The sequence below is a fragment of the Amphibalanus amphitrite genome, unplaced genomic scaffold (genome assembly GCF_019059575.1).
Source record: "Amphibalanus amphitrite isolate SeventyFive unplaced genomic scaffold, NRLGWU_Aamphi_draft 001059F_arrow, whole genome shotgun sequence".
Lineage (NCBI taxonomy): Eukaryota > Metazoa > Arthropoda > Thecostraca > Balanomorpha > Balanidae > Amphibalanus > Amphibalanus amphitrite.
The window spans coordinates 96120-119492 of record NW_024882553.1 but is presented as its reverse complement, the minus strand read 5'-3'; the positions used below and the strand labels follow the sequence as shown (position 1 = coordinate 119492).

Sequence of the window (23373 nt, the reverse complement as noted above, 5' to 3'; positions counted from 1 at the left end):
AACCCATGAGGTCTTACTTTAGCATGTCGAAGAGCCACGCTCATTTGGCAGGGCCCACCCGGCACTGCCGAAGAGGGTCTCATGCCAGCCATTGCTGGCCTACGAGAGCCTCAAGTAAACCCACGCTGATATTCCATATAAGATCCGGCCATACTCGTGAATCGGTGCCAGCGACGCTGACCGCCAAATTGACAGAATGCGAAACTGAGCCCACTCCTTGAGTGAAATTTACGTCCTTTGATGGCGCGAGAAAGAAAATGAAACATACAAAAAGCTTTCTAGGACTTTTGTTCGATCTGAAAGGTGGGGCCAAAAGATAGTATGGCCCCACCTTTCAGCACCAAAGGGGGGCCATGGCCCCCGTGCCCCCCCCCCCCCCCTGGGACCGCCAGTGCTCTTTACTGTGCCCTGCGTCAGCCCTGCTACGAGTAGAAAAATAAGGAGCTCGGAACTGTCGGTCCAGTGACGTCATCAAAATTGTAAAAACTTTTGTAGTATTCTTAACTTAAATGATGTAGAATTTGTCAAACCTTAAATGCTGCGAATGTTTTTGTTTTTGTTTTGTTGTGATGGTTGATTGGAAATTACGCTCTTTTATCGTGCTTTTGGTGGTCGTCATAATATCTTACAGGTGAATAGGTACGAGTGAAAACGCGGAAAGTATTGACAACAATTTCTTTCAAACTATTTTTTTCCAGTGTTCATTCTGGCGATTCTGGCGCTTTGTGACATTTGTGACATACCAGTTTGTAATTCATAGATTCGGGCAATGAATTATTTTTTTTTAATTAAATCTCAGACATTCAATGGAAAAGGATATCAAAGATGATGATGCTTAAGTGAAATTTGAGGTACTTTTCACATACTCGCAGCATAATATTAAATATTTTCAATATAGTAAAAAGGCCAAAGCTGAAGTTTCACATCAGACAATTTTCCAGTTCATGCCTACACTGACTGCCCAGACGGCAGACACCGACACAAAATGCATCATATCAAATTTTAGATAAGAGGCCAGTTTTAACAACAGAAAAATATCCACCTGCCGGAATTATTTGCTGTAATAGCGCTTTACATGGGGAGCATAAACGGTAAAGCCCTATCTGCTTACGTGCCTATTGCTTTATGCTCCACATGTGGAGCGGTCTTAAGACAAAAAATTTTGGCAGGGGCCTATTTTTCTGTTAGTTAAACTGGCCTCAGCATTTCATATTGAGTGGATGGATTAGCACTGCTCAATATGCTTCACTTTGCCTGGGATTTGCACCACATAAAATCCACTGCTATGTGGAGTGGACAGTCCAAGTCCGCATTCTGCAATAACAGTTCACCAAAATTCCAATGCCTTGTAGTCTGTCTCTAGGCTACGTTCCAAACCATCCATCAATTCAATATGCCTGCAACTGTGGGATGGCTCTCACCCTGTCAATCTTCAGACAATTTATTTGTCCTCTTATAAAAGCCTGTATAGTCTGTTATATAGGCATTATAATCAAATGCACAGCTGCAATTCAACTCCATTGTATCAGGTCATTGTGTCAGGTCAGGCTCATTCATTGTGCGTTCCTCCCATCAACTACCGTAAAACGGGGTGTTAAGGGACAGTTTTGAGGTTTTTTGTTATATAACTCAAGAAGGGTTGGAGATAGAAGCATCAAATTGTCAGCATTTTATGTGGAATTTGGTGCTTTACATGCCTGCTACATTAAAGTTTTTAAGATTTATACCTGCATATTATTTTTTATTATTTTTCTTTTCATCACTGTCCCTTAGCACCCCAATGTGGGGTGTTAAGGGACACCTATATTATTCCAAGAAATGGTCATCAAATGCCCACAATTGGGGTGTGGAAGGGCACACAATTTATTTATTGAAATATTTTGCATATTCTGTCACAAAACAAGTCAGGTTCATTCACCACTAATGACCTTTTTAGCCAGTTACGTGTAATGCAGTTTACGCTTGTGGAAAATGTGCTAATTATAAGGTAAACAGAACCAGAAAGTAATCTTCTGTCTTCAATAAAAACCCATGTTGAAGCTAGTCACTTGTCATTATGTTGCCCTCTTTGTTTTAGCCTTTTTATGATGACATCACATTTACCTACATCAGTCTCCATTGACTCATCATTGTAAAAGAGAGTGTTGAGATGTTTTGTTACATAACTCAAGATGTGTTAGAGATAAAAGCATGAACTTGCCAGCATTTTATGTGGAATTTGGTGTTTTCCATGCCTACTGAAAGAAAACTTAATAAAATTATATTTAGATATTATTTTTATTTTTTCTTCCCTGTCCCTTAGCACCCCACATCCACCTCAAAATACGCATGTATCCGGAAAAGAGGAAGAGGATGATGAATGAATGGGTGGATTTGCACAAGTTTTTCAGGAAACATGTGCAATACATGTGACAATACACCTATGCATTCATTTTCCCTGTACACCCACTAGTTTATGTGGTACACACAGAGTTTTGGAGATGTTTCAATTTTGTGAAAATGTAGCATGATTTTCAAATCCATTTTTGAACCAAATCACTTGCATGAAAAACCATACCATTTTGTCCTATGGTCAAGAGCAAAACAGTGTCAACTACCACACTGAAGTTTTTATTGAACCTTCTCAAATTAGAAAGTTAATATGACTCAAAGTTTTTCCCATGCAACTGTCCCTTAACACCCCACTGTCCCTTAACACCCCATTTTACGGTATGTCTTGAGAGGGTTGTGCTACATGTCATTTGTCTTTTTCAGGTGGTGGACAGTTATCCAGCCAAACCATCATGATCAGCAAGCGAATGACCGAAAGCGGTGGCTCAGACTCTATGATGAATAATCTCAGCAATCCCAGAGATACCATTAAGGTGAGTGATACCTATTACTAAGTCATATTTTATTACATGATTACTCTACAGTTATCTTGCTTGACGTTGGACTCTATCCACAGGAGAACGTGGCTCGCACTCGCAGGCTGCGGAGGGCCCTGGAAGACTGGCGTGAGCTGCTGGCGCCCCTGCATGGTGTACTGGTGTGGCGTCACGAGTACCACCCGCCACTGCTGGCTGCTGTCGTCACCCTCATCTTCCTGTGAGTATGGGCCATGAGGATCATTGTCTTGCTGGTCAGTTGGTGTGGTGCGGTCTGTCATGAAAGTATTGCGACAGGGTGCAGGGGGCCATATCAAGCCTGACCAAGAAAGGGCTGGTAAGTAAAAGTTTGAGTCACTGTAATTGAACACTGAACCACTTGACCTGGGCGATCGATGAGGATGGGAGAAAGGGGAGACAGAGGTTCAAACAGGTTTTGTTCACCTGTACTTCCTTTCCTCTTGTATCAGTGTTTTCGAGAAAGACTCTTTGCATACTTGGAGCAAATTAATCTGCTGATACTATATACTATGTTATTCAGAGAGGTGCGTTACCTTGAGCGCCCTTTTGCCTCTGCTGAGAAATATATCCCATTTGTCTGTGTTTGTCAGTGTGGTTTGGTACCTGGAGCCGCCCCTGCTGACCCTGGTCGCCGTCCTCGGTGTTACGGCCACCACTGCCGACTATCTGGTGCCGGCTCTGTGTCAGGCCCTGTTCCGGCCGCAGGATTGGACCGCCAGCAACGAGAGGTAGGATCGGGTGTGCCGCAATATATATAATTTTTGGTTCTATTTGTGATATGCTTAAATATTTTATTTATCATGTGTTTCCTTAAGCATACAATCCAATCGGATAAAATTACATGACACCTAATCGTTCTTTTATCAGACGGTGCGATATTTCAATTTTTTTCCCATAGTTCGCTCTATAAAAGATGGTGACGTTGATTATTCGATGGACCTTAGGCCGGGTTAGGACAGCTGCAGGCTGCTGCGATAGACAGGTTCGACTTTTGTATGCGTCTTGACCGTAGTTACTTGTAGGCTCTATAAGATCGTGATGTTTGGCTGTATTTACAGGGAGTTTGAGCGGATGTGTGAGCTACTGGCCGATATCTCCACTAGCATGGAGTGCTGCTGGTTCCAACTCTCCGGCTGGAAACAAGAGAAGCCCAAACTCTACTTCATCGGCATGGTGGGCGTGCTTCTTCTCCTAGCCTGGCTGGGTAACAACATCAACAACTTGTTCTTGGCCTACCTGCTAGCCCAGTGGATCGTCATGTATCCGGGCCTGAGGCAGCGCGGACTCATCAAGAAGTACATGGCTGAGGCGATTCTGTTCGTAACCAGTAAGATTCGGCCGCAGAAACAGGTGGAGGGGGATGGCACACGCGAGAAGGAAGAATGAGCAGTGTGGCCGCACAGTGGCGCCAGATATAGAAACGCCGTGTGTAGTGCTGCCACCTACCAACCTGTGGCTGGGCTCAGTTTTGCTGCGCTACCCATCTCACTGACGGCCTATGAAAATTTCGGAGTGATTCCACCAAGCCGCCTGCAATCAGGCAGGGCATAGTGTATCCACCTAGTCTCCTCGAAATTTGAGGGCCCAGTTGGGCTACCAAATGATCTGTGTTTGGTTGAGGGAGTTCCAGGCACCTGCGGTCGAACAAGGTTCGGTGGTGCCAACTGCCAGGCCCGGGACCCGTAGTAGGACGGCACAGTGGCTCCACCTAGTTGGTTGATGCCCGGGAAGGCGTCTTCGTGGCCCCATTCCTCCCCATGCAGCCTCAGGAGAGTTTCTTGGTGGTCTATACCGGCGCCTGTGACTTTGGGAGTGGCGTAACTGGCCCCATTTTCCCCGTTGGCTGGAAAGGCGCCAAGGTGGCTGTGCTGACAACCTGAGTTGACGGATGAGCCTGTTCGTTACGATGTGCTGACTTCCGACCCGCGATGGACTTTGTTTGGTGCGAAGCGGAGTGCTTGCGACAAACTACCGTATGCTTCGTTTTTGCTGGTGCCAGGAGCGCTTTTGGATGGACCGACACCAGCACAGAGACTGGAGAAAGACGTTCTAGTCGACAAGAGTGAACTATGCGGCACTTAGTCAGCTGGTGTTTCGCGAATGTGTTGCGTTTCGTCGGTAGCTCAGAAAGCTTTAGTGAGTGGTATGCGGATGTATGATCGTTGAACCCAATGTGTTTATTCGTTGACTTGCGTTTGCTCACTGGTGTTATCTTACTTAAGTTGAGAGTTTAAGATGTCTACACTTCGTTTAGTTGGCTTTTCTTAATGTCGATGGGAGGTACCGCCGTAATGTCAAGTGTCATATTTACACAACGCTTACAGTACACATAACCGAACAACCAGGCCTGCTTTGAATCTCTAAACATCCGTATGTGTGCCAGTTGCCACTTTATCCATCAGGCATCAGCCGTATCAAAATCGGTGAAATATACCGCCTGATGGCCCACGCCGGCCCTGTATATACGTCTGAATCGGCTAGGGAGCTCTGCTGAGCTCATGGCTCAGCTGATTTGCAGTCACATTGCCTAGCTCTTCAAGTAGTCATACGGTCACTGGCTTGTGTTGTGTCATGTCAACGGCTCGGTACGTAACGCATGTCGAAATTTGTAACAGAATGAGCCCGCACCTATCAGATTGTGTTGCGTTCGAGACGATTTCAGGATCGGCGTGAGACACGATGTTTGGAAATGCCTTCTTAGACGCTGTCGGATATGTCGAGGAAGACGTTGAAGACTATCTGAAACGGCGTACAAGCCTGTGGAAGACTGTCTTGGAGGCGCTGTAGAGAAGGCTATACTTGAAGACGAGTGAGGGCATCGGTCGGGCCAAAATGACGACACTAAGCCAAGTGAACTAGTGTGGCGGCGCTCATGCACAGGTCACGTGACTATGGCCTGGCTAGCTTGCTTATACTGTGGCATGGTGGCGCTTAGGCTGTGGGAATCACGTGACCGTTTGGCCTGGCTAGTGCATGAACCATGGTGAGGTCCGTGGGCACTGAGTCATGTGTATATGCTTGCTGATAAATGATATTATGTCAATAGAAAGGCGCAGAAAATGGGCAAAAGCATGTGTTAAATATTGTGGTTGTGTATTTCTTTGCACTGATTTAAATTAATGTGTGATTTGTTCAAGTCGCGAATAAATTATTGTCACTGCATTCATTTGTATTTTGCTCTCTTATCATGCAGCTGATGGGCGAGAGGAAGAAATTTTGCAACCCGCCCAGAAGTATTTCCGAGGAACGTCGCAGAACCCGGGACCTGGGATGAATTCGACGATGTGATTTGGAAAACATGCAATGCTTTCTAGTTTCTAGTGCCTTTCGGCGAGAAAATTCCAGCTATGGTCACAAGGCTGCGACACCTCCAGAAACTAAACTGTAAGCTATGGTTCATTTGACCGTTCAGGAGCCAGGACGTGAATTTCGGTTCTCTCCTTTTATGAAAGGCCGGCTGAGCTGGGCCCTTCCTTGGTAGTTGGTGGGACCAAAATGATCACCTCTGAGGGCCTCACTAAACGGGCTTTGAAGTCTTGAGGTCATTCGAAATATATCATTGCATTTATCTTATCATTGCACTGACGTCATTGAAGGTCATCATCCATTCATCAGATCGCGTCCTACGTATGGTCACTATTCAGGTCACCTGAATCACCGGCCGTAATGTGACGTCATTACCTACCCTGAGGTGATACTCGCGTGTCTGCTGCAACGGGGATCGTTACAATAGACCGACCCGCCCCGTTTCGACCGACCGGAAAGCTAACCCCATCATCCGCCCCGCTTCGAACGGCGCGCAGCGTGGTCCGACCGACCGCGAGTTCTGATTGGTCAGCCGGCCGCTCTGCTCGGCGCTGATTGGCTGCGGTCAGGTGGCCAGAGCAGCAGACGACTGGAAACGGCACACGCAGCCCGCGGCGTGGGTACAGACTCTTACGAGTTGTTTCATCGTTCCGAAACTCAATCGTCGTTTGCGACGCCGCCGACGAATATCAGAGCCTTGTCTGTGCCGTGCGAACTCTTCACGAACCGTCAAAGGCGCTGTGAAGAGTGAAGACGTTTCTTCGCCAAATCAGCGGAAAGTTTCGTCCGGCCACCCCGACATACAAGGTCAGAGCGATCTCGCTGTGTTTTTGTCGACGAGTTTTTGTCGTGTGTGTTGATATATCTCCATGGGAGGGGTGGTTACTGGGGGCCAACCGTCGGCTATAGCCGCTGACTTGTCACTGACCCCGGGTCTGTAGGGTTTGTTTGATAAACGGAACGTGCGCAGACGATATGCAGTTTACGTAATAGTGTGACCATTACCGAGGTGTTATGTTTTATGGGAGTCGGTAACGGAGGGGTCGAATGGGTCATCGGTTGTTATTCAAGGTTAAAGATAAGTCACTTTGACGGTGTTGATCCCAATCTGAGCAGTGACCACTGACTGGTGACCGTAACGATTGACCGGTGAGTCGGTGACCCAGTGTTACTATTTTTTTCTGTCCAGTGTGCACAGAATCTTGGCTTTCGTCGAGCTTTTGGAATTCCGATCTGCCTCAGTTTTTCTTATCGTTAAATCCTTATTTGTCATACCGAAATAATTGTTTGTTTCAGTATGACATGACCGTTTTAACTTTTGGTACCGGCTCGAACATAAAACAATCTGTCATATAACCACGAGATTTTTTCATGAAATCACTCGCATAAATTCAACAGACGATGTAAAAATGGATTTATAGGCCTTACAACAACTTTCTCTTTGATCCTACCGAAAAGTTCGCAAATTATCGAGAATAATCATCAAGGAACGACGGACGTTTTTGCTCCCGCTCCAATTCCTCGGCCAACGGCCAAGCATGTTGTACTTTTATACCTACCTTCCTTCAAGTACGATTGGTAGGTATAGCCTATTTGGGCATTGAGCGTGCAACGCTCCTCTGTCTCTTAATGTTTTGAAATGTAATTAAGATATTTTGATTAGTCAGGTGCGTCATTCGCACTTATTTATAAGTATAACGGAATAAGTATACTTATTCCGTTTTAATTCCTGGGCTGAATATTTCGGTATTTGGTTTAAGTTACGTTTCCTACCGTCTGCAACATCCGCCTGCTTCATGACCCGTCTTCACCGCTCTGAATCACACTCACATCGATACACGGCACTCATCACCAACCCTCTGTCTCCATGCAGCATCCCCACACCATCTACGACCTTCCGTTTCCATGCAGCATCCCCACCCCATCTCCGAGAGCACTCGACATGTTTCCGAGCATGACCAGTGCCGTGGTACCGGCGTGAGCGACCGCTCGCAGCCAGCTGGCCAGTTTTTGTTGTGACACACTACCCCCCCCCCCCCCGCCGGGCTCTATGAGGCCACGTAACATCACGTAAGCAAGACGTGCAACCGGTTCGTGGGGCTGGAGAGCCGGGCAACTGGTCCATGAGGCTCGGGAACTTGATCAAAGCACGTGAATGGGAGCTTTACCGATAGAAAAGTGGATCGCTCGTCGTCGTTTTCCCGGCTGGATATTCTCAGTTCTTGGGTGATCGTCTTTTAGGCGTAAAGCTGAATAGTTAGTACGTGTTAGTGTTACATACCTACTTCCAATTATTGGTATGTCTGGAAATATAACAAACGGACGTACGCATACGTGCGATTAAATAGATTCTTAACAATTAACATTGTACATAATCATACACACATCCCGGTTAGTTCGATAAGAATGGCATTTATGCTATATAGGTACACATTAATGGATAGCGTACTATTGGTTCGATGTTTCACGTTTACGCTGCTGAATCGTGAGTAATTCTTCAATTCATGGTAGATTGGCAAATCCGGGTGCTGCTACGATAAGCCCTTGTACCGTATCTTACGTTACTGCTGGCACGTATCGTACCATGTGAGCTGTTCAATTGTTCATGGCTTTCGCGTGATTCGACGAACGTTTGTCTGCAATCATAGGTAAACAAGCATGACGTAGCATCGACTTTCAAATCACGTACGCGGATTTTCATAGCGCCGAGTGGCTGCTTTTGACCGTTATAAGCTTATTGCTACCGCCTCGCTCGCCATGATGCCATGGAACGAGGCAACAGAAAGTTCCGGGTATGGGGCATTACTATAGGTATGCTCTCTTCAATCTCCGCATAGCATTACACCAACTACTGATGCTGCGTGCTGGTACGCGGGGCTAAGAACGCCTCTCCACCTCAGTTCCTGAACTCGGATCCTCTCGGTTCGACCTTTCACGAAGGTTCGTCTGCGCTTATGCGATAACAGTGAATCTAGCCCGTGTTTCAGGCGCCCGCCGCCCTTTGAGTCCGTTCACGATTCGCTCTTTTCCGGGGTCTCTCTGCCTCGCAAGGCCTGTTCTATATCTATGACCTCTATTGTAGTTGGTAATAGATATGCCACTTCTTTATGCATCTCCGTTTCCGTTACCGCCATATCCCCCGTATTCGGGCTAATGTTCGTCCTGACTTTGAGGCAATGTATATAGGTACAGGCCATTTCCCGTGAACCATTCGGTGTCTCCTCGGCCTCTAAGGCGCAGATACGGATAGGGAGGCTTACGCCAGACGCCTGTGCTCTGGTGTAGTCGGACGGGTGCAAACGGCCACACAGTTCCTGTGGCCTACTGTCCCGTGGTTGAGTGATTTGACTTTGAGCTGTTTCATGACGGCTTGCGTCTGATTGGTGAACAATGTAAGCTGGAATAGGAGCTAGGGACATCGCAGTCGTGTTCTTACCAGAACAAAAGAGTAGCTGTCTGTAGCGAATATTGGTCCCACTTCGCCAGAGATACATCTCACATACTTATATGATAAACTTTGTATTTTCACCTCCTCCACTTTAGTTCGGAATCGTTTGGCACGAATGGATTTTGTCCCGAATTACTCTTGAAATATAAAGGTCATATGACATATGTTGAAACCCGATGCCCTTTCTGGTTCCTCTGTTCGACCAATCTGCAAATGTTTCTGCCATATCAGTTCGGCTTCGGATTCCTAGCCTTGCATCCATGAAGTGACGTCACCGCACCGACCACTATATGACCTCACCGGTCACCAGTGTGACGTCACACATCTGACCATCTTCACGGCACGGTCACGGCCCCATCACGGCGTCGGCACGCCCTCTGGCGGCGGCGGCGGAGGGTGGTTTTTGTGGTCGTCGGAGGGCCGTCTAGACGAGATCGGTCGGTGGTCGGCGCGACGGGTCAGTTAGGCCCCTCAACTCGGGACGGTGAGACGGGGAGAGAGGAACGGAGCGAGCGTCGGTGCCGGTACTTCTCCGCTGCTCTACCGTTCGACAGACGAGGTGAGGGTCTGTTTTCCGACATTATCTCCTACACAGATGGCGAGGGTCGACTTAACTCTACTCTTTCCTCCAATAGACGATATGAGGGTTGGTTCTCCGATTCTTACTTTATCCAGTCGGAAGACGAGTTGTGGGTCGTCTCGGTCGGTATCCCTTACTCTTTCCTGAGACAGATGAGGTGAGGGTCTGGTCTGGCCGCTACTCTCTTCTCCGAAAGGCGAGATGAGGGTCGAGGATGGTAATGAAACAATTCAGGGAATGCCGGTACCTATTTATAGTCACCGTGCCGGTACCTATGTGATGGCCACGGGGTGCAGTCTGGTCTATATGTTACAAGTTCCTTACCTCCTTTATGGCCAATGACTTGGCCTGCAATGAGGACTTATACATGTGTATGTTGATGATAAATCATGCGTCAAACGGTTTACTAATTCCCGTGACGCCTACGTGTTTCGCTGGCAATCTCTATACTACAAAACACATGGTCCCATGTCGCTCCACGACACGACCCCTGGAAACATGCGAGAATTCCGGCTAGCACAGGATATAGCGTTTAACCCCACAACGAACCAATTCCAACTGTAACGATCGACCAACCAACGAGGTGGCTCCGGCGGAGCTGATATCGGCCTGGAAGTATTGGTCATAGTGATGTCAGTTACGGAAAATTGTGATACCGATACCAAAGGCAAACCAAATACCAACAATACCCATGGAAAATACCGAAACCGAACCGACTTGTAAATATGAGGGATATACCAAGTTTTTACCAAATTCATTCGCCTTGAAATACCAAATAGGTACGTACCAAGTTGGTATCGGTTTGGTATTGGTATACCAAAAAGTTGGTATCCGACTGACATCTCTAATTGGTCATGTGCCGCCCAAGGCTATAGAACTGTGCCGCCGTCTGCCGTTGCTGTAGATAGGAGCAGAAACCGGTGGGCGGGTGATCGTGCGCTCTTCTCGCTCATTTCGGACATGCAAATGTGTATCGTGCCATGTGTTCGTATTAGCAGCGTCCCTCTCATTAGCGTGATTTGTATGATGGCTGCAGCTAACATTTAATTGTTTCACCAATGACAGCAAATTTCATAAGTTTCATGCTCATTATTATCGATGAATTAAAGCCAAAAAGTTATGAAAAGTCGATGCCTACTAATATAATGAAAGTTTATACAGTCCATTGGGATATATTCCTCAAATGCTGCTGTATGCATTTAACACTTGTAAGTTATAAGTGATTACCTTTTTAACCTAAAGGTATATTTATTCGATAATTGTGCTCATTATTAACCTTTCAAACATAGCGTTTTTTTCTGTTATACACTGTAATTATGTATATCGACCCATAGGTAATGACGTTCCGCCACAATTATGTACAATGTCCAAATAACAGTCCATGCTTTTTAAAACGGCGTCATATGGATACTGCTCTATCGTAGTAAAGACGGCGCCGTGGCTAGGCTTTTTGCCGTTCCACTTATCCGTTGTTACCGTGGCCTGAGATGGGGCATCGATAAAGTGTGTAGAGTGCGCTGTTTTTCGGTTATGAACGCTCATGACCGTGACTTGTCAGCGGGTTGTCACTGGTGCTGCAAATAAAGCATAACGGACCCACAGATGACTTGATTCTTTGTCCATACTCCATTCCTACAAACGGAGGACCGTTTGTAGGAATTATATTTTATGAAATTAATATAGCAAACATCTTATATCAAGGGACAGGTATACGGGCGCAGTAAACAATTTCATCGTCCCGTTTATTGTTCCTTGATTTGCCGGCACATTTTACCATGAACGAGGATTCGATTCGAATTCGCGTTCTCCGAATCTCAAATGCATGGATTCGAATCCGCGATCTCACTCGCAATAAATCTTGATGATCTTAGCAGCCGCATCCCAGCCAGCCATTTTAACTATTCGAGCTTAATTCCTTTAAAAGGCGTCATGATAAACGTGTTGTGCTAGACGTGGGGATGATTTATTCTTAGCACACTGGCATCACTGGGATGGATATTTTGTTGCGTTTTAGTATCCGTAACGCTGCGCTACATCCATGTAAATCCCGCTTTCATGAACTGATGATGTTGGCGTCAATGCTGGTTAACAAACCTTGTTATGCGTCTTTAACATGCGTCGAACAGGTGTCTATACATAATCATGTCTAAGAAAGCCGGATGAACCAGTACCAAGATCCTTGTTTTAGTTCAGTAATTGTGTACAGAAACGTCTTAGCCGTAATAAGTATTCCAAGGTGTTTGACCCTGTTTTAGTATCTGTCACCTGCTAGACGTCATGGGATGTCCATCCTTAGAATGCTTGTATTGTGTAAACCTGCTTAATCAACGTTAGCCATACACTGTGTATACGCGCTAGCATTAACTTTAGATGAAACTGCTGACCGTTTATGTTCTGTTTGTTTTTCTGACAGATCCAACCATGCCTGCTCAATTTCCGGACAGTAGCACTCCGATCATCGGAGAGCCGGCACCGGCCGTGGAGCCAGAGGTAGGTCACCGGGGTCAACATAGAGGTCAGGTCAGGTCACTGGGTTTGATCAGAGGTCAGGCCAGGTCAATGGAGTTGATCAGAGGTCTATCACGTAACAGGGATCGATCAGAAGTAAAAGAAGGTCACAGGGGTTGATCGGAGGTCAAGTCAGGTCACTACCACTAACCACCTTAGACGACAGATTCGGTGACTGGGACTGAGTACATGTCAGGTTAGTAAACCCGGCTTGCATTCATTGCATAAACAGACTGGGGAAACATTTGTGTTTTAAACCGAGCTTGCATACACCGGATATGCCGGTTGTCAACAACCATTGTACTGTCTGTTTTTGGTGATTCCAAGATACAGCTTAAACACAAGGACAGCTCAAAGTAACAGGCTTAAAGTTGTGATTATGTATAACAAGGACTAACCTTCTGATCTTCCCCAGGCACCGCATCGTGTGCAGTTGGCGTCACTGGCCGATGATGTCGTCATCAGCGGCATCAGCGGCAAGTTTCCCGAGTCGGAGAACATGCAGGAGTTTGCCGACAACCTGTTCGGCGGCGTGGACATGGTGACTGATGACGGACGCCGCTTCACGCCTGGTTAGTGCGGTAGGGGTCAGAGAGGTCACGGGTGGTCAAGGTTTCAGAGGTCAGTCCTACTGGCGACTAACTCTCTGAGAAAGAGGATGAGATTTCCCTTTTGTTGATACATGTAGATGTGTTCAAGTGAAGTGTAAACGATTATTTATGTCAGCATAGCAACAATAGCCCGACATCGGAGCCAGGGTATCGCCTCCATCTCCTAAACAATTTTTAAATGAAGATTTTCTTCCCAGAATGCTGCCGTAAGAAGTCATCGTTATATTTGTTAACTTCAATGTTATAAGAGCCACATTTTTCGTGGCGTGCCCTTACACTATGTTTAGTTATCGTACCCGTGGGCCGCTACAGGGCTACCCCAAATACCGTCGTAAGCATAGTTATACACGTCAAAGAGTCCACTAGTGATTCATCGTGCTGACGAACCTGCCGTCTATCTCCAGGCGTGTTTGGCCTGCCGAAGCGGTCCGGAAAGCTGAAGGACCTGGCTTCGTTCGACGCCTCGTTCTTCGGTGTGTCGCCGAAGCAGGCTCATAAGATGGACCCTCAGCTGCGTCTGCTACTGGAGCTCACTCATGAGGCAATTGTGGATGCTGGTTAGTGCGCAGAGGAAGGGGAAGGGGTCGCTGGTGTATGTACTCCATGTGCTGGGACTCTGTTCGGGGGCTGGTTCAATGGCTTCGACGCATTTACGTTGCACGAACTCTGAAGCTTAACATTATGTTAATTGTGATCGTTTTTGCTCACTTGTCCTTTTTTACTTCGCTTTCGCTTTCGCTTTGCTTATCAGCGTTAACTGTTGAAATATAAGTTTTTCAATGTTTCGTGCACCACGATGTAACTCTCCCGATTTCTTCCAAAATACTTGGGTTATTACAGAGTATCGCTCATTCTACCGTTATTCGTGATGATATCATTCATTTATTTCGTAACTTCTTTCGTCTCAATGCTTCAACCTGAGTTGAGGATGTCCATTGGCATCGTTTTCCTATCTGTGACCCCTCTATTCTCTTCCCACAGGTATCAGTCCGCAGTCGCTGCGCGGCTCCCGCACGGGCGTCTTTATCGGTGTGTCGCAGAGTGAGACGGACACCAAGGTCTCCGAGGATCCGGACCTCATCAACGGCTACGGCCTGACCGGCACCAACAGGGCCATGTTCGCCAACCGCGTCAGCTACACCTTCAACTTTAACGGTGGGTTCCCAGCGTCTTTAACTTCACTTCGGTCACTTCTAACAGAATTCGCCTTAATCGGTCAAGAGCCATGTTTGCTGTTTAGCCAGCCGTTATTACCGGTAACTGAGCAGCAGTTCTATTTTTTTTTTAATTTACCTTTCAATTTTCATAACACGTAAAATGAAGACTTAAGTTAAAAAGTCGAATTACTGATCCGTTGCCTGTAACAACGGCTGGTCAAATAGCGAAGTTCACCAACCGCATGGCCATCCCTACATTCATTTGTTCGCTAATCGTACAAACGCCTTTCATTTCAACAGCAAGGGACAGTCCACTTCAGCCCTTGCCGCTGCACCTCTCGACTATTCGGTGAAAAGTCGGCTTGTTGTGTTTTTGAAAGTTTCTGCGAACTTAATTGTAATGCTCTGCTAACTATCGCCATGCGGATTTGAGATTTATATAATTCAGTGTTTTCCATGGCATATCCTAAGATAGGGATTCATATACATAGATAAAAGACATGACGCCATAAGAAAAGCGGTTTAATCGCTCGACACTGGGTTTATCCTGTGTTCTAATTTCGCTCCAATTCGTTCTCAGGGCCGAGCTATGCGATGGACACCGCTTGTTCGTCGTCTCTACTGGCTCTCAACAATGCTCTACTCTGCATGCGCACTGGTAAGTCGCCTGTCTTAACAGCTATATTTTATTTTATTTTTTATCGAGCCCATCACTGACCTAATTTGGGCAATTGTCATGCGTTAGCCTAACCTGCCATTACGCAGTAACTTATCGCTTCCTTTTGACCTTACCTGTATGCAGCTGCGTTCTTGAGTTGACATGCCGCTTATCACTGACTTGACTTGCTATAACCATTTCCCCTACCATCATCCCCTAACTTACCATATTTACTCCTCTACAGGTCAGTGCGATGCCGCCATCGTCGGCGGTGTGAACCTGTGTCTGAGACCCGAGTCTTCTCTCCACTTCGCTCGGCTCAACATGCTCTCAGCTGAGGGAAAGTGCAAGGCGTTTGATGCCACTGGTAAGTCGGTCTCCCTCTTTCTCTCTCTCTCTCTCTCTCTCTCTCTCTCTCTCTCTCTCTCTCTCTCTCTCTCTCTCTCTCTCTCTCTCTCTCTCTCTCTCTCTCTCTCTCTCTCTCTCTCTCTCTCTCTCTCTCTCTCTCTCTCTCTCTCTCTCTCTCTCTCTCTCTCTCTCTCTCTCTCTCTCTCTCCACTTTATTTTTCTCTCTCCCTGTCGCCTTCTCTTTTCCCTCTTTCTTTCCCAAATTTAGGTATTTTCCATTCCATCTTACATCGTATTTTTATCTCTATTTTTATCTATCTTTTCCCATCTTATTTATATATCTTATTATATTTTTATCTCTCTTTTCCCACCCTCTGTCCAAACGAATCCTCCCTAACCTAACCAATGCCCCAAACCAATCCCCCTCTCACTCCGTCACTCTCCCCTCCCCCAGGCTCTGGCTACGTCCGTTCCGAGGCGGCCGTAGCCGTGCTCCTGCAGCGCTCCCAGAACGCTCGCCGAGTGTACGCCACCCTGGTACACAGCAAGGCCAACACGGACGGGTTTAAGGATCAGGGCATCACCTATCCGTCGACTCAGGTTAGTAGATAGCAGCCTAGTCCGCAATTCAGTCTGATGAAGCGATAAGCAGACAACAGCCTACCATTTCGCTCAGTTTTGGGAGGAGGTGGATTGCTTCGCTCCGGTACTTGCGTAGAACAAATGTAACAAATATCAAAGATGCGGGATGCTTTGTTACAAGCGAAAAAAGATTTTGTTGGTTCAAGGTGATTGAGTGATGGTATGAATTTGACGTTCCCTGCATCGATTAAACGGTCATTTTGCAAACGTTTCGGAAAGTTTTAGCAGTCGTTTGGCCATTCTGGTGCAGCTTTGGCCGGTGCTTTAACTACGGTGTGGATTTCCTTTACCACAGCTGACTCTGATCTTTGTCTCTCGTATGTTCAGTTGCAGCGCCAGCTGCTCCAGGAGGTGTACTCTGAGGCCGGAGTTCACCCCAGTCAGGTCGCCTACGTGGAGGCACACGGGACCGGCACCAAGGTGAGAAAAATCATCAACTTCTCAATAATTTTCGTATCACCGGTAAATTGGTGTACACTATGCAGCGAGAGCTTTCAGAAACGGCTTTATTAATTTTGGAACGCCATGACCTGTGAGCTGTGACAAAGTGTGATTGGCAGCCAGTGATGAGGAGGTCTTTGGAAACCTCTGTGACCTTTGTGACCCTCTTTAAATGATCTTTTTGCCCTGTGATCTCTGCACAAAGATCTTGTCCTATATGACCTCTCTAACCTCTCTTCACAGGCCCGGTGACCTATGTGACCTCTATGACCTCTACACGGTTCGGTGACCTATGTGACCTCTATTTGACTTCTGTGACCCTCTGTCCAAGGGTCGGTCACCTTTGTGACCTCTCTGACCCCCTGTAATAGGTCAGTGACCTCTCTGACCCCGTGTACGCAGGTCCTATGTGACCCTTCTGACCTTTGTGCACTGTACACAGATCGGTGACCTATGTATATGATCTCTGTCTGTGACCTATGTGACCTCTCTGACCCCTATCTACAGGTCGGTGACCCGGTCGAAGTGGGCGCCATCACGGACGCCCTCTGTAAGGACCGCACCACCCCTCTGCTGCTCGGATCCGTCAAATCCAACATGGGACACTCCGAGCCCGCATCAGGTAAGTCGAGCTGGGTGGTGACGAAAGAAAATAAAATAGAGAAACGCAAAAGAAAGAAAGGAGAATGGCTTATCTGATATTTTGATCTGTTCGTCTATCATTTTTTTATTTGTTTGCAGGTAATCTTATGAAATCGTCTCACTCTACAGTCTACACTCTATAACTACTTGTTCTAGAACCAGAGCCGAATTGGAGGTAAATGAGTATTGACTATCCTGCTTTACCATTCACACATCTACTTAATGACCAAGACGTCTCGTCTGATCAAGACATCTGCCTAAGACATCTGACCGTCTGACCATCTGACCAGCGACCATTGACCATGGTGTCCTTCGTTCCCAGGTCTGTGCTCGGTGGCTAAGGTGCTGATTGCTATGGAGACTGGCGTCATCCCGGGTAACCTCCACTTCAGTCAGCCCAACCCGGACATTGACGCCCTGCACGATGGACGCATTCAGGCGAGTAGAAACGGAGTAATGGGTAGGGTCGTAGATGAACAGTTAAATCGCCAATGTATTGTGGTAATAGGAGAAATCGGTATGGTAACTGTCAAACGAGACATCGATGACCTTATGTTGTCCAGCTATTGTAAATCGGTGTGCTGAACGTGTTGGATAAAGGACGCTCTTAGATAAAAGATTTGCTCTGTTGTTAAGCTGCAAATATACATACATTAGAGTTAAGCAAACATAGCTTATTTGATGCGAAGTTTGATAAAATTATATCACTTACCGTGCATACCCAGTCATCGCTTCTCGATACGTCTTCTGTCTCCGTCTACTGTAACTCTATAGCCTGAAATCATTCAAATCTGAGACCGTCCTCCGTCTCCCTCTCTTTCCTCCAACAGGTGGTGTCTTCCAACACACCCTGGTCGGGCGGCTACGTGGGTATCAACTCCTTCGGCTTCGGCGGAGCGAACGTCCACGTCATCCTGCGCTCGGAGGGAGCCCGGCGGCCGGGTCCGCTCCCGGTGGACAGCCCCGCGCCGCCGGCGAGACTGACCGTGGCCTCTGGTGAGTCAGAGGGAAGGGAGATTGGGTAGAATCGCTGTATTTCTAGCTATACTCTGATAGACATGAGTGAGATGGGCTCATTGGCATTTTGTATTGCTCTACGGGCGAAACTTTTTGTAATTACGTTATTGTTAGAGAAACGCTTATGTCGCAATCATTCGATTGAAGTTGGTCTTTTGCATTGAAAAGGGTAATCACCGTATTGACTGTAAACAAATAGCCATGCGTTTTTCCACAGTTATATTCGTCTGTTGAACTCCATGTACGGTCTATGCATGTACCTATATTTATTTTTTATTGATGCAGTTGTAACGTTAAAATATGTCTGTACCATTTGATGCTGCTAGCGTTCTGGCTGATGAGCAGCCTGCGTGTTGTGGTGTTGTTGCTCATTGTCTTTTAGCGCTATCTCTTCGTTGTCTGCTGACACTATTTCCATGTTGTCCGTTCCCGTAGGGCGCACCGAGGAAGCGGTGGAGCGTATGCTCTCCCCCCTGAGCGGTTCGTCCGATGACCCCGAGCTGTGGGCCCTGACGATGGCCGGACACCAGCAGGCCAGTCCTGGACACGGATACCGCGGATACACTGTGTCCGGGTCCGGAACCGTGCAGACTCAGGTGAGGATACTGCGCCGAAAGATAGGGAAGGGATACCGATACCGTCCTAAAGGATAGGGATACTGACTGATACTGTTCTGAATGACAAGGATATTGCACTTGTCCTGGTCGGAAGTCGTTCAGATGTGGATATGGATACCGTTCAAATTACATATGTACAGTGTGGCAAGCACCTAAATCATCAGACGGACACCTATATTAGTCTGCTCTCCTTATTGACCGCACAGTTCACATGTGCTTTGAGCTCTTGGTGTGTTCTAACGGCCCTGCCACTCTGCTCTACTGATGCCTCCCTCTCACCTCTGACCTGTGTGTTCCAGCCGTCCTCTGTGTTCCCTATGCATTCTCCTTTTTTGCTTTAATCGTGCTCCTTCTGTGCTCCCCTCCAACAGAAGTGCTCCGGTGACCGCCCACCCCTGTGTTGTTCTCCACTGAGCTCTGTGATCATGATGTGTTGTGACTGTGTTCTAACTGTGCTCCCCCGTACTCCCTCCTACAGAAGTGCTCCGCCGACCGCCCACCCCTGTGGCTGGTGTGCTCCGGTATGGGCTCCCAGTGGCCGGGAATGGGTCGGGAACTCATGGTGTTCCCCGCCTTCAGCGCCGCTTTCGCCAGGTGAGACCGGGTAATCAGGGTCCTTACTTAGTGTGTGCGTGTGTGTTTGGGGGGGGGGGGTAAGATAGAGTATTATGGCTATGCCGGGATCAGTGGTAAGAGGCGAGTCATGCAGAAGAGGGCAAAAGATCGCCTAGCTTAGCAAAGTGAGTTCAAGGAAAGTTCAAACTTTGACTTCTTAATTTCTTTATAAGCAAAGCAACATCATGCAAGTGCGTGCTGCATCGATGTCCGTTTTGACTTTTTACAATACCCCTAGCTTCCTTTATTGTGACCATGCTCATGATGCTCATGAGGGATCACTGACACCCCTTTCTCCCTCCCCGAACGTTACCAGGTGTGCCGAGGCGGTGCGTCCGCACGGTATCAGCCTGCTGGAGCTGCTGCACTCTGACGACGAGACGGCCTTCCAGCGCACAACAAACGCCTTCGTGCTGATCGCTACCATCCAGGTCGGTTCTTGTGCGACTCCCGGAGACTCGAACTCGTCAACACTGTTGCTCACTGTTACCCATTGCCGTGCATTGTTGTGCTGAATATAAACAAACAACACTGCATATTTTAAATGTCGTATGCAATGCTTCAATTCTATTCCATGTAACTGTAGGAAGGCATTTGTGGAAGTATTGGGGATCGATACTTACACGAATGCCATAGCTGAATTGTTAGTTATTGTTAGTTCCTCCCTTCCCGCATCTCCTGAGACTTCAACTTAGCTTCTCCACTCTCCAGCGATTCTGTCGGTGCTGACTTCACCCTCGACCTCCCATCTCCCTCACATCCAGGTCTGTCTGATCGACCTGCTCCGCTCTCTGGAGCTCCAAATCGACGGCCTGGTCGGCCACTCGGTGGGAGAACTCGGCTGTGCCTACGCCGATGGGTCGTTCTCGGCGGAACAGGCCGTGCTGGCCGCCTACTGGAGAGGCGTGTGCATCACAGAGGCCAACCTGCCGCCAGGAGCCATGGCTGCCGTCGGTAGGTTGGTGGGAGCGGTGGAGTTATTGGTGTTGCTTCTGCTGCTGCTGTTGTTGTTGTTGATTGTAGTTGTTGATGTTTTGTTGAATTCTGGTGTGTGTAAAAGTAGTGATAGGAGAGGAAACAGTCATAGTCGTCAAAATAGGCGCTGCCGCCGTGTTTCCGTTTAACGGTCTATAACATGTTTTTGCTATTTGTATTCTTTTTTTCATAGTCGCCGGCAGCAACAGTAACGAATAATGATCGCAGTCATATACCTCTTCGCAGTCAATTTACGTACTAGGTAGAAATAACTACATAGACAAACTTCTTCAAGTCACGGAGACCTTTCAGGAAACAGTCAACAGCAGTAGCTGGCAGCCCATTGGCATGTCCCTCGCCCGTTTGAGACCCTCTTTCTCACCTTTCTATGAGTGGTCTACCCCTTGCTAACTTGCCCCCCCCCCCCGTCACAGGTCTGAGCTGGTCGGAGGCGCGTCGCCGCTGCCCGCCCGGTGTGGTGCCCGCCTGCCAGAACGCCGCCGATTCCGTCACAGTATCCGGACCCAGTGACGCAGTGGCGGCGTTTGTGGCGCAGCTGCAGTCGGAGGAAGTGTTTGCCAGGATGGTGAACTCGTCAGGGGTGGCGTTCCACTCGAGGTACATCGCCGAGGCGGCACCCAGACTGCGAGAGGCGCTGGAGAAGGTACGAACTGGGATAAATTGGGACTGGGCCAACCTAATCGGATCGGACTAAATCGCACTGAATCGCACGTCCTTGTTTGTCTATATTTTCTTATATGTCGTAGCTGTATCATTTGCTGGTTTATTTAGTTATGAAATTAGTATGCACAATAAAATTGCATTTTTGCTAATAGGGTTGTTCGGTTGGTTGCATTAATTATAAAAGTATTCTTATGCTGAATGCCGTTTGATTATCTCTAGCCTCTGTTGAATCCTGAATGGCATTGTGGACGAATGGTTCACCCTGAAACAAGAAAACTTGCCCGATTATCGCTATGACTAAAATTGTCCCCCTCGTCTCCCCACAGATTATCCCGTGCCCCCGGCCTCGCTCATCCCGTTGGGTGAGCTCCTCCATCCCGGAGGAGTCGTGGTCTCTGCCGCTGGCGCAGACCTCCTCGGCTGCCTACCACGTCAACAACCTCGTCAACCCGGGTACGTAACAAGTGATACTCGGAAGAAAGTTAGTGTGGTTATGGTAACTGCACGGTGGTCCATCAATCTCAAACTTGGGTCCATCAGTCTCAAACTGCGGTCACCCGTTTTTTTTTTTGTACGGCCATCTAAAAATTGTCGTCCCGTTTCTTGAAGTAACCGTATCTCATTCGGCCTCTATCACATCGTCTATCTGAATATTTTGAATTTGATCCTCTTTGATAATGATTAGCCAGTGGCCAGAGCAGAACGATCAAATATGACCAAAGACGAGCAGGAACGGTCAGACGCGGCCATTCGCCACATCTGACCAGTTCTGGTCGTTTTTAGTCTTTTCTGATCGTCTCTAATTACTACCCACACGTCTAACTCTTCACCCCATGTGTCTTGGCAGTGCTGTTCCAGGACGCTCTCCGGCACGTGCCCGAGGGAGCCGTCGTGCTGGAGGTGGCGCCCCACTGCCTGCTGCAGGCCATTCTCAAACGATCCCTGCCCAGCTCGTGTACCATTCTCGGACTGAACAAACGGACGGCATCTAACAACGTGGAGTTCTTCCTGCGCAGCGTTGGAGCGTGAGTAGATAGAAGGAAGCATACGAGTCTTTTTATGCTGAACGATTGAATTCAATGTTGAATGACATTGTAGAATGAATAATTAAGTGTTGAATGATACCGCGAATCGTTGTAACGTATACATAGTTGGCTTAGCCTTATCCTGAATGTATTCATGTTTGGAATTAGTTTTTTTTTAATGATCCGCTCTGACTGAATTGTTTATCTGGAAACGTTCCATGCAGTTTTAGGACACGTGTTAGAACTCCCCATTGCTTATGTATACCCTGACCTCACCCCGCCCCTGCCCCTCACAGGATGTACTCGGCCGGCCTGGCCCCATCTGTCACCTCTCTGTACCCGTCTGTACCGCTGCCAGTACGCCGCGGTACACCACAGATCTCCCACCGTGTTGGCTGGGACCATGGAGTCGCCTGGGACGTGGCCGACTTCAGGTAACCGGGGAAGAAGGGATTTGACTTACTTCAGGTAACGGAAAAACACGGAATGTGGGGAATTACGCATAGCGAAATGCCGTGCTACGGTGTCATCAGGTAACTTGGAAATGCATGATGTGATTAATTAAAAGAACGGGGAATTACGGAATGTGCTGGACATAATTAACGATTAAAAGTTCTTTAGCCGTAGGTTTGTTGATTAGCAGTGATCGAGCAAAGCGAGCGGTTGTATGTGGGACCGTATTTTTGTTGGTGATTTTCAACAGCATTTAATTTTGCTCTTTTCATGCGTCATTTGAATTGGACGAATGAACCGGCCTGACCCGACCTTTTGCACCGACAGTGAGCGGTCTGGGTCGGCGGGTGACCTGGTGGTGACCTGTGACATCAGCTCTGAGGCGGACAACTGGCCTGACCTGACCTCTGTCCCCACAGCGAGCGTTCCGGGTCGGCCGGTGACCTGGTGGTGACCTGTGACATCAGCTCCGAGGTGGACAGCTACCTGGCCGGTCATACCATCGACGGACGGTGTCTCCACCCGGCCACTGGATATCTGGTACGGTACTGAAACCGGCTTGGCTTCGTTTGATGATTCTATGTATATTTACTTCTGAGACGTAATATTCCGTAATCCGTATTTAAATCCGTAATCCTACCTTTAGAAGTATTTTTTTCCTATTCTTGAATAAGAGGCATTTTCTCTTTGAAGTAGGTACGGTGGCCATTGGGCGCAATTTCATTAATTCTGCAATCCTGAGAGTAATTCTGACACTG

The 23373-nt window shown here is 47.6% G+C and overlaps 2 protein-coding genes across 6 annotated transcripts in view; both read left to right on the top strand.

The window, feature by feature from the left end:
* Positions 1 to 470: 470 nt before the first annotated feature.
* On the top strand, positions 471 to 6050 carry LOC122369650 (ADP-ribosylation factor-like protein 6-interacting protein 1). Of its 4 annotated transcripts, none has more exons than XM_043344553.1 (5): positions 471 to 639; positions 2755 to 2864; positions 2948 to 3087; positions 3479 to 3616; positions 3947 to 6050. In XM_043344553.1, exons 2-5 carry the CDS (start codon positions 2784 to 2786, stop codon positions 4272 to 4274), a joined length of 687 nt encoding a protein of 228 aa, XP_043200488.1. In that variant the 5' UTR covers positions 471 to 639; positions 2755 to 2783; the 3' UTR covers positions 4275 to 6050. The 4 variants fall into 4 exon arrangements, with proteins under 4 accessions (XP_043200488.1, XP_043200487.1, XP_043200490.1 ...); XM_043344552.1 differs by having other exon boundaries at positions 492 to 631; XM_043344555.1 differs by lacking the exon at positions 471 to 639 and adding an exon at positions 740 to 851.
* Positions 6051 to 6799: 749 nt separating this feature from the next.
* LOC122369651 (fatty acid synthase-like) overlaps positions 6800 to 23373 on the top strand; it is a 37297-nt gene continuing 20723 nt past the window's right edge. Inside the window, exons 1-21 of one of the 2 annotated variants that reach the window (XM_043344556.1) lie at positions 6800 to 7001; positions 12636 to 12712; positions 13146 to 13302; positions 13746 to 13898; positions 14323 to 14496; positions 15079 to 15156; positions 15401 to 15523; positions 15959 to 16104; positions 16474 to 16566; positions 17095 to 17209; positions 17552 to 17667; positions 18060 to 18225; positions 18682 to 18842; positions 19342 to 19457; positions 19795 to 19909; positions 20243 to 20432; positions 20888 to 21117; positions 21464 to 21590; positions 21985 to 22162; positions 22459 to 22596; positions 23035 to 23155. In XM_043344556.1, coding sequence (XP_043200491.1) covers positions 12644 to 12712; positions 13146 to 13302; positions 13746 to 13898; positions 14323 to 14496; positions 15079 to 15156; positions 15401 to 15523; positions 15959 to 16104; positions 16474 to 16566; positions 17095 to 17209; positions 17552 to 17667; positions 18060 to 18225; positions 18682 to 18842; positions 19342 to 19457; positions 19795 to 19909; positions 20243 to 20432; positions 20888 to 21117; positions 21464 to 21590; positions 21985 to 22162; positions 22459 to 22596; positions 23035 to 23155 — 2766 coding nt within the window. In that variant the 5' untranslated portion in view covers positions 6800 to 7001; positions 12636 to 12643. Of the gene's footprint in view, positions 7002 to 10074; positions 10202 to 12635; positions 12713 to 13145; positions 13303 to 13745; positions 13899 to 14322; positions 14497 to 15078; positions 15157 to 15400; positions 15524 to 15958; positions 16105 to 16473; positions 16567 to 17094; positions 17210 to 17551; positions 17668 to 18059; positions 18226 to 18681; positions 18843 to 19341; positions 19458 to 19794; positions 19910 to 20242; positions 20433 to 20887; positions 21118 to 21463; positions 21591 to 21984; positions 22163 to 22458; positions 22597 to 23034; positions 23156 to 23373 lie in introns of those variants that run through there. The other variant, XM_043344557.1, reaches the window with a different exon arrangement.

Bases quoted from the DNA above. Each gene is read 5' to 3' on its own strand.
- LOC122369650 (XM_043344553.1), top strand. From the start codon at position 2,784: ATGATCAGCAAGCGAATGACCGAAAGCGGTGGCTCAGACTCTATGATG. The intron at 2,865-2,947 runs GTGAGTGATACC...CTCTATCCACAG, and splicing joins ATCCCAGAGATACCATTAAG to GAGAACGTGGCTCGCACTCG. The intron at 3,617-3,946 runs GTAGGATCGGGT...CTGTATTTACAG, and splicing joins TGGACCGCCAGCAACGAGAG to GGAGTTTGAGCGGATGTGTG.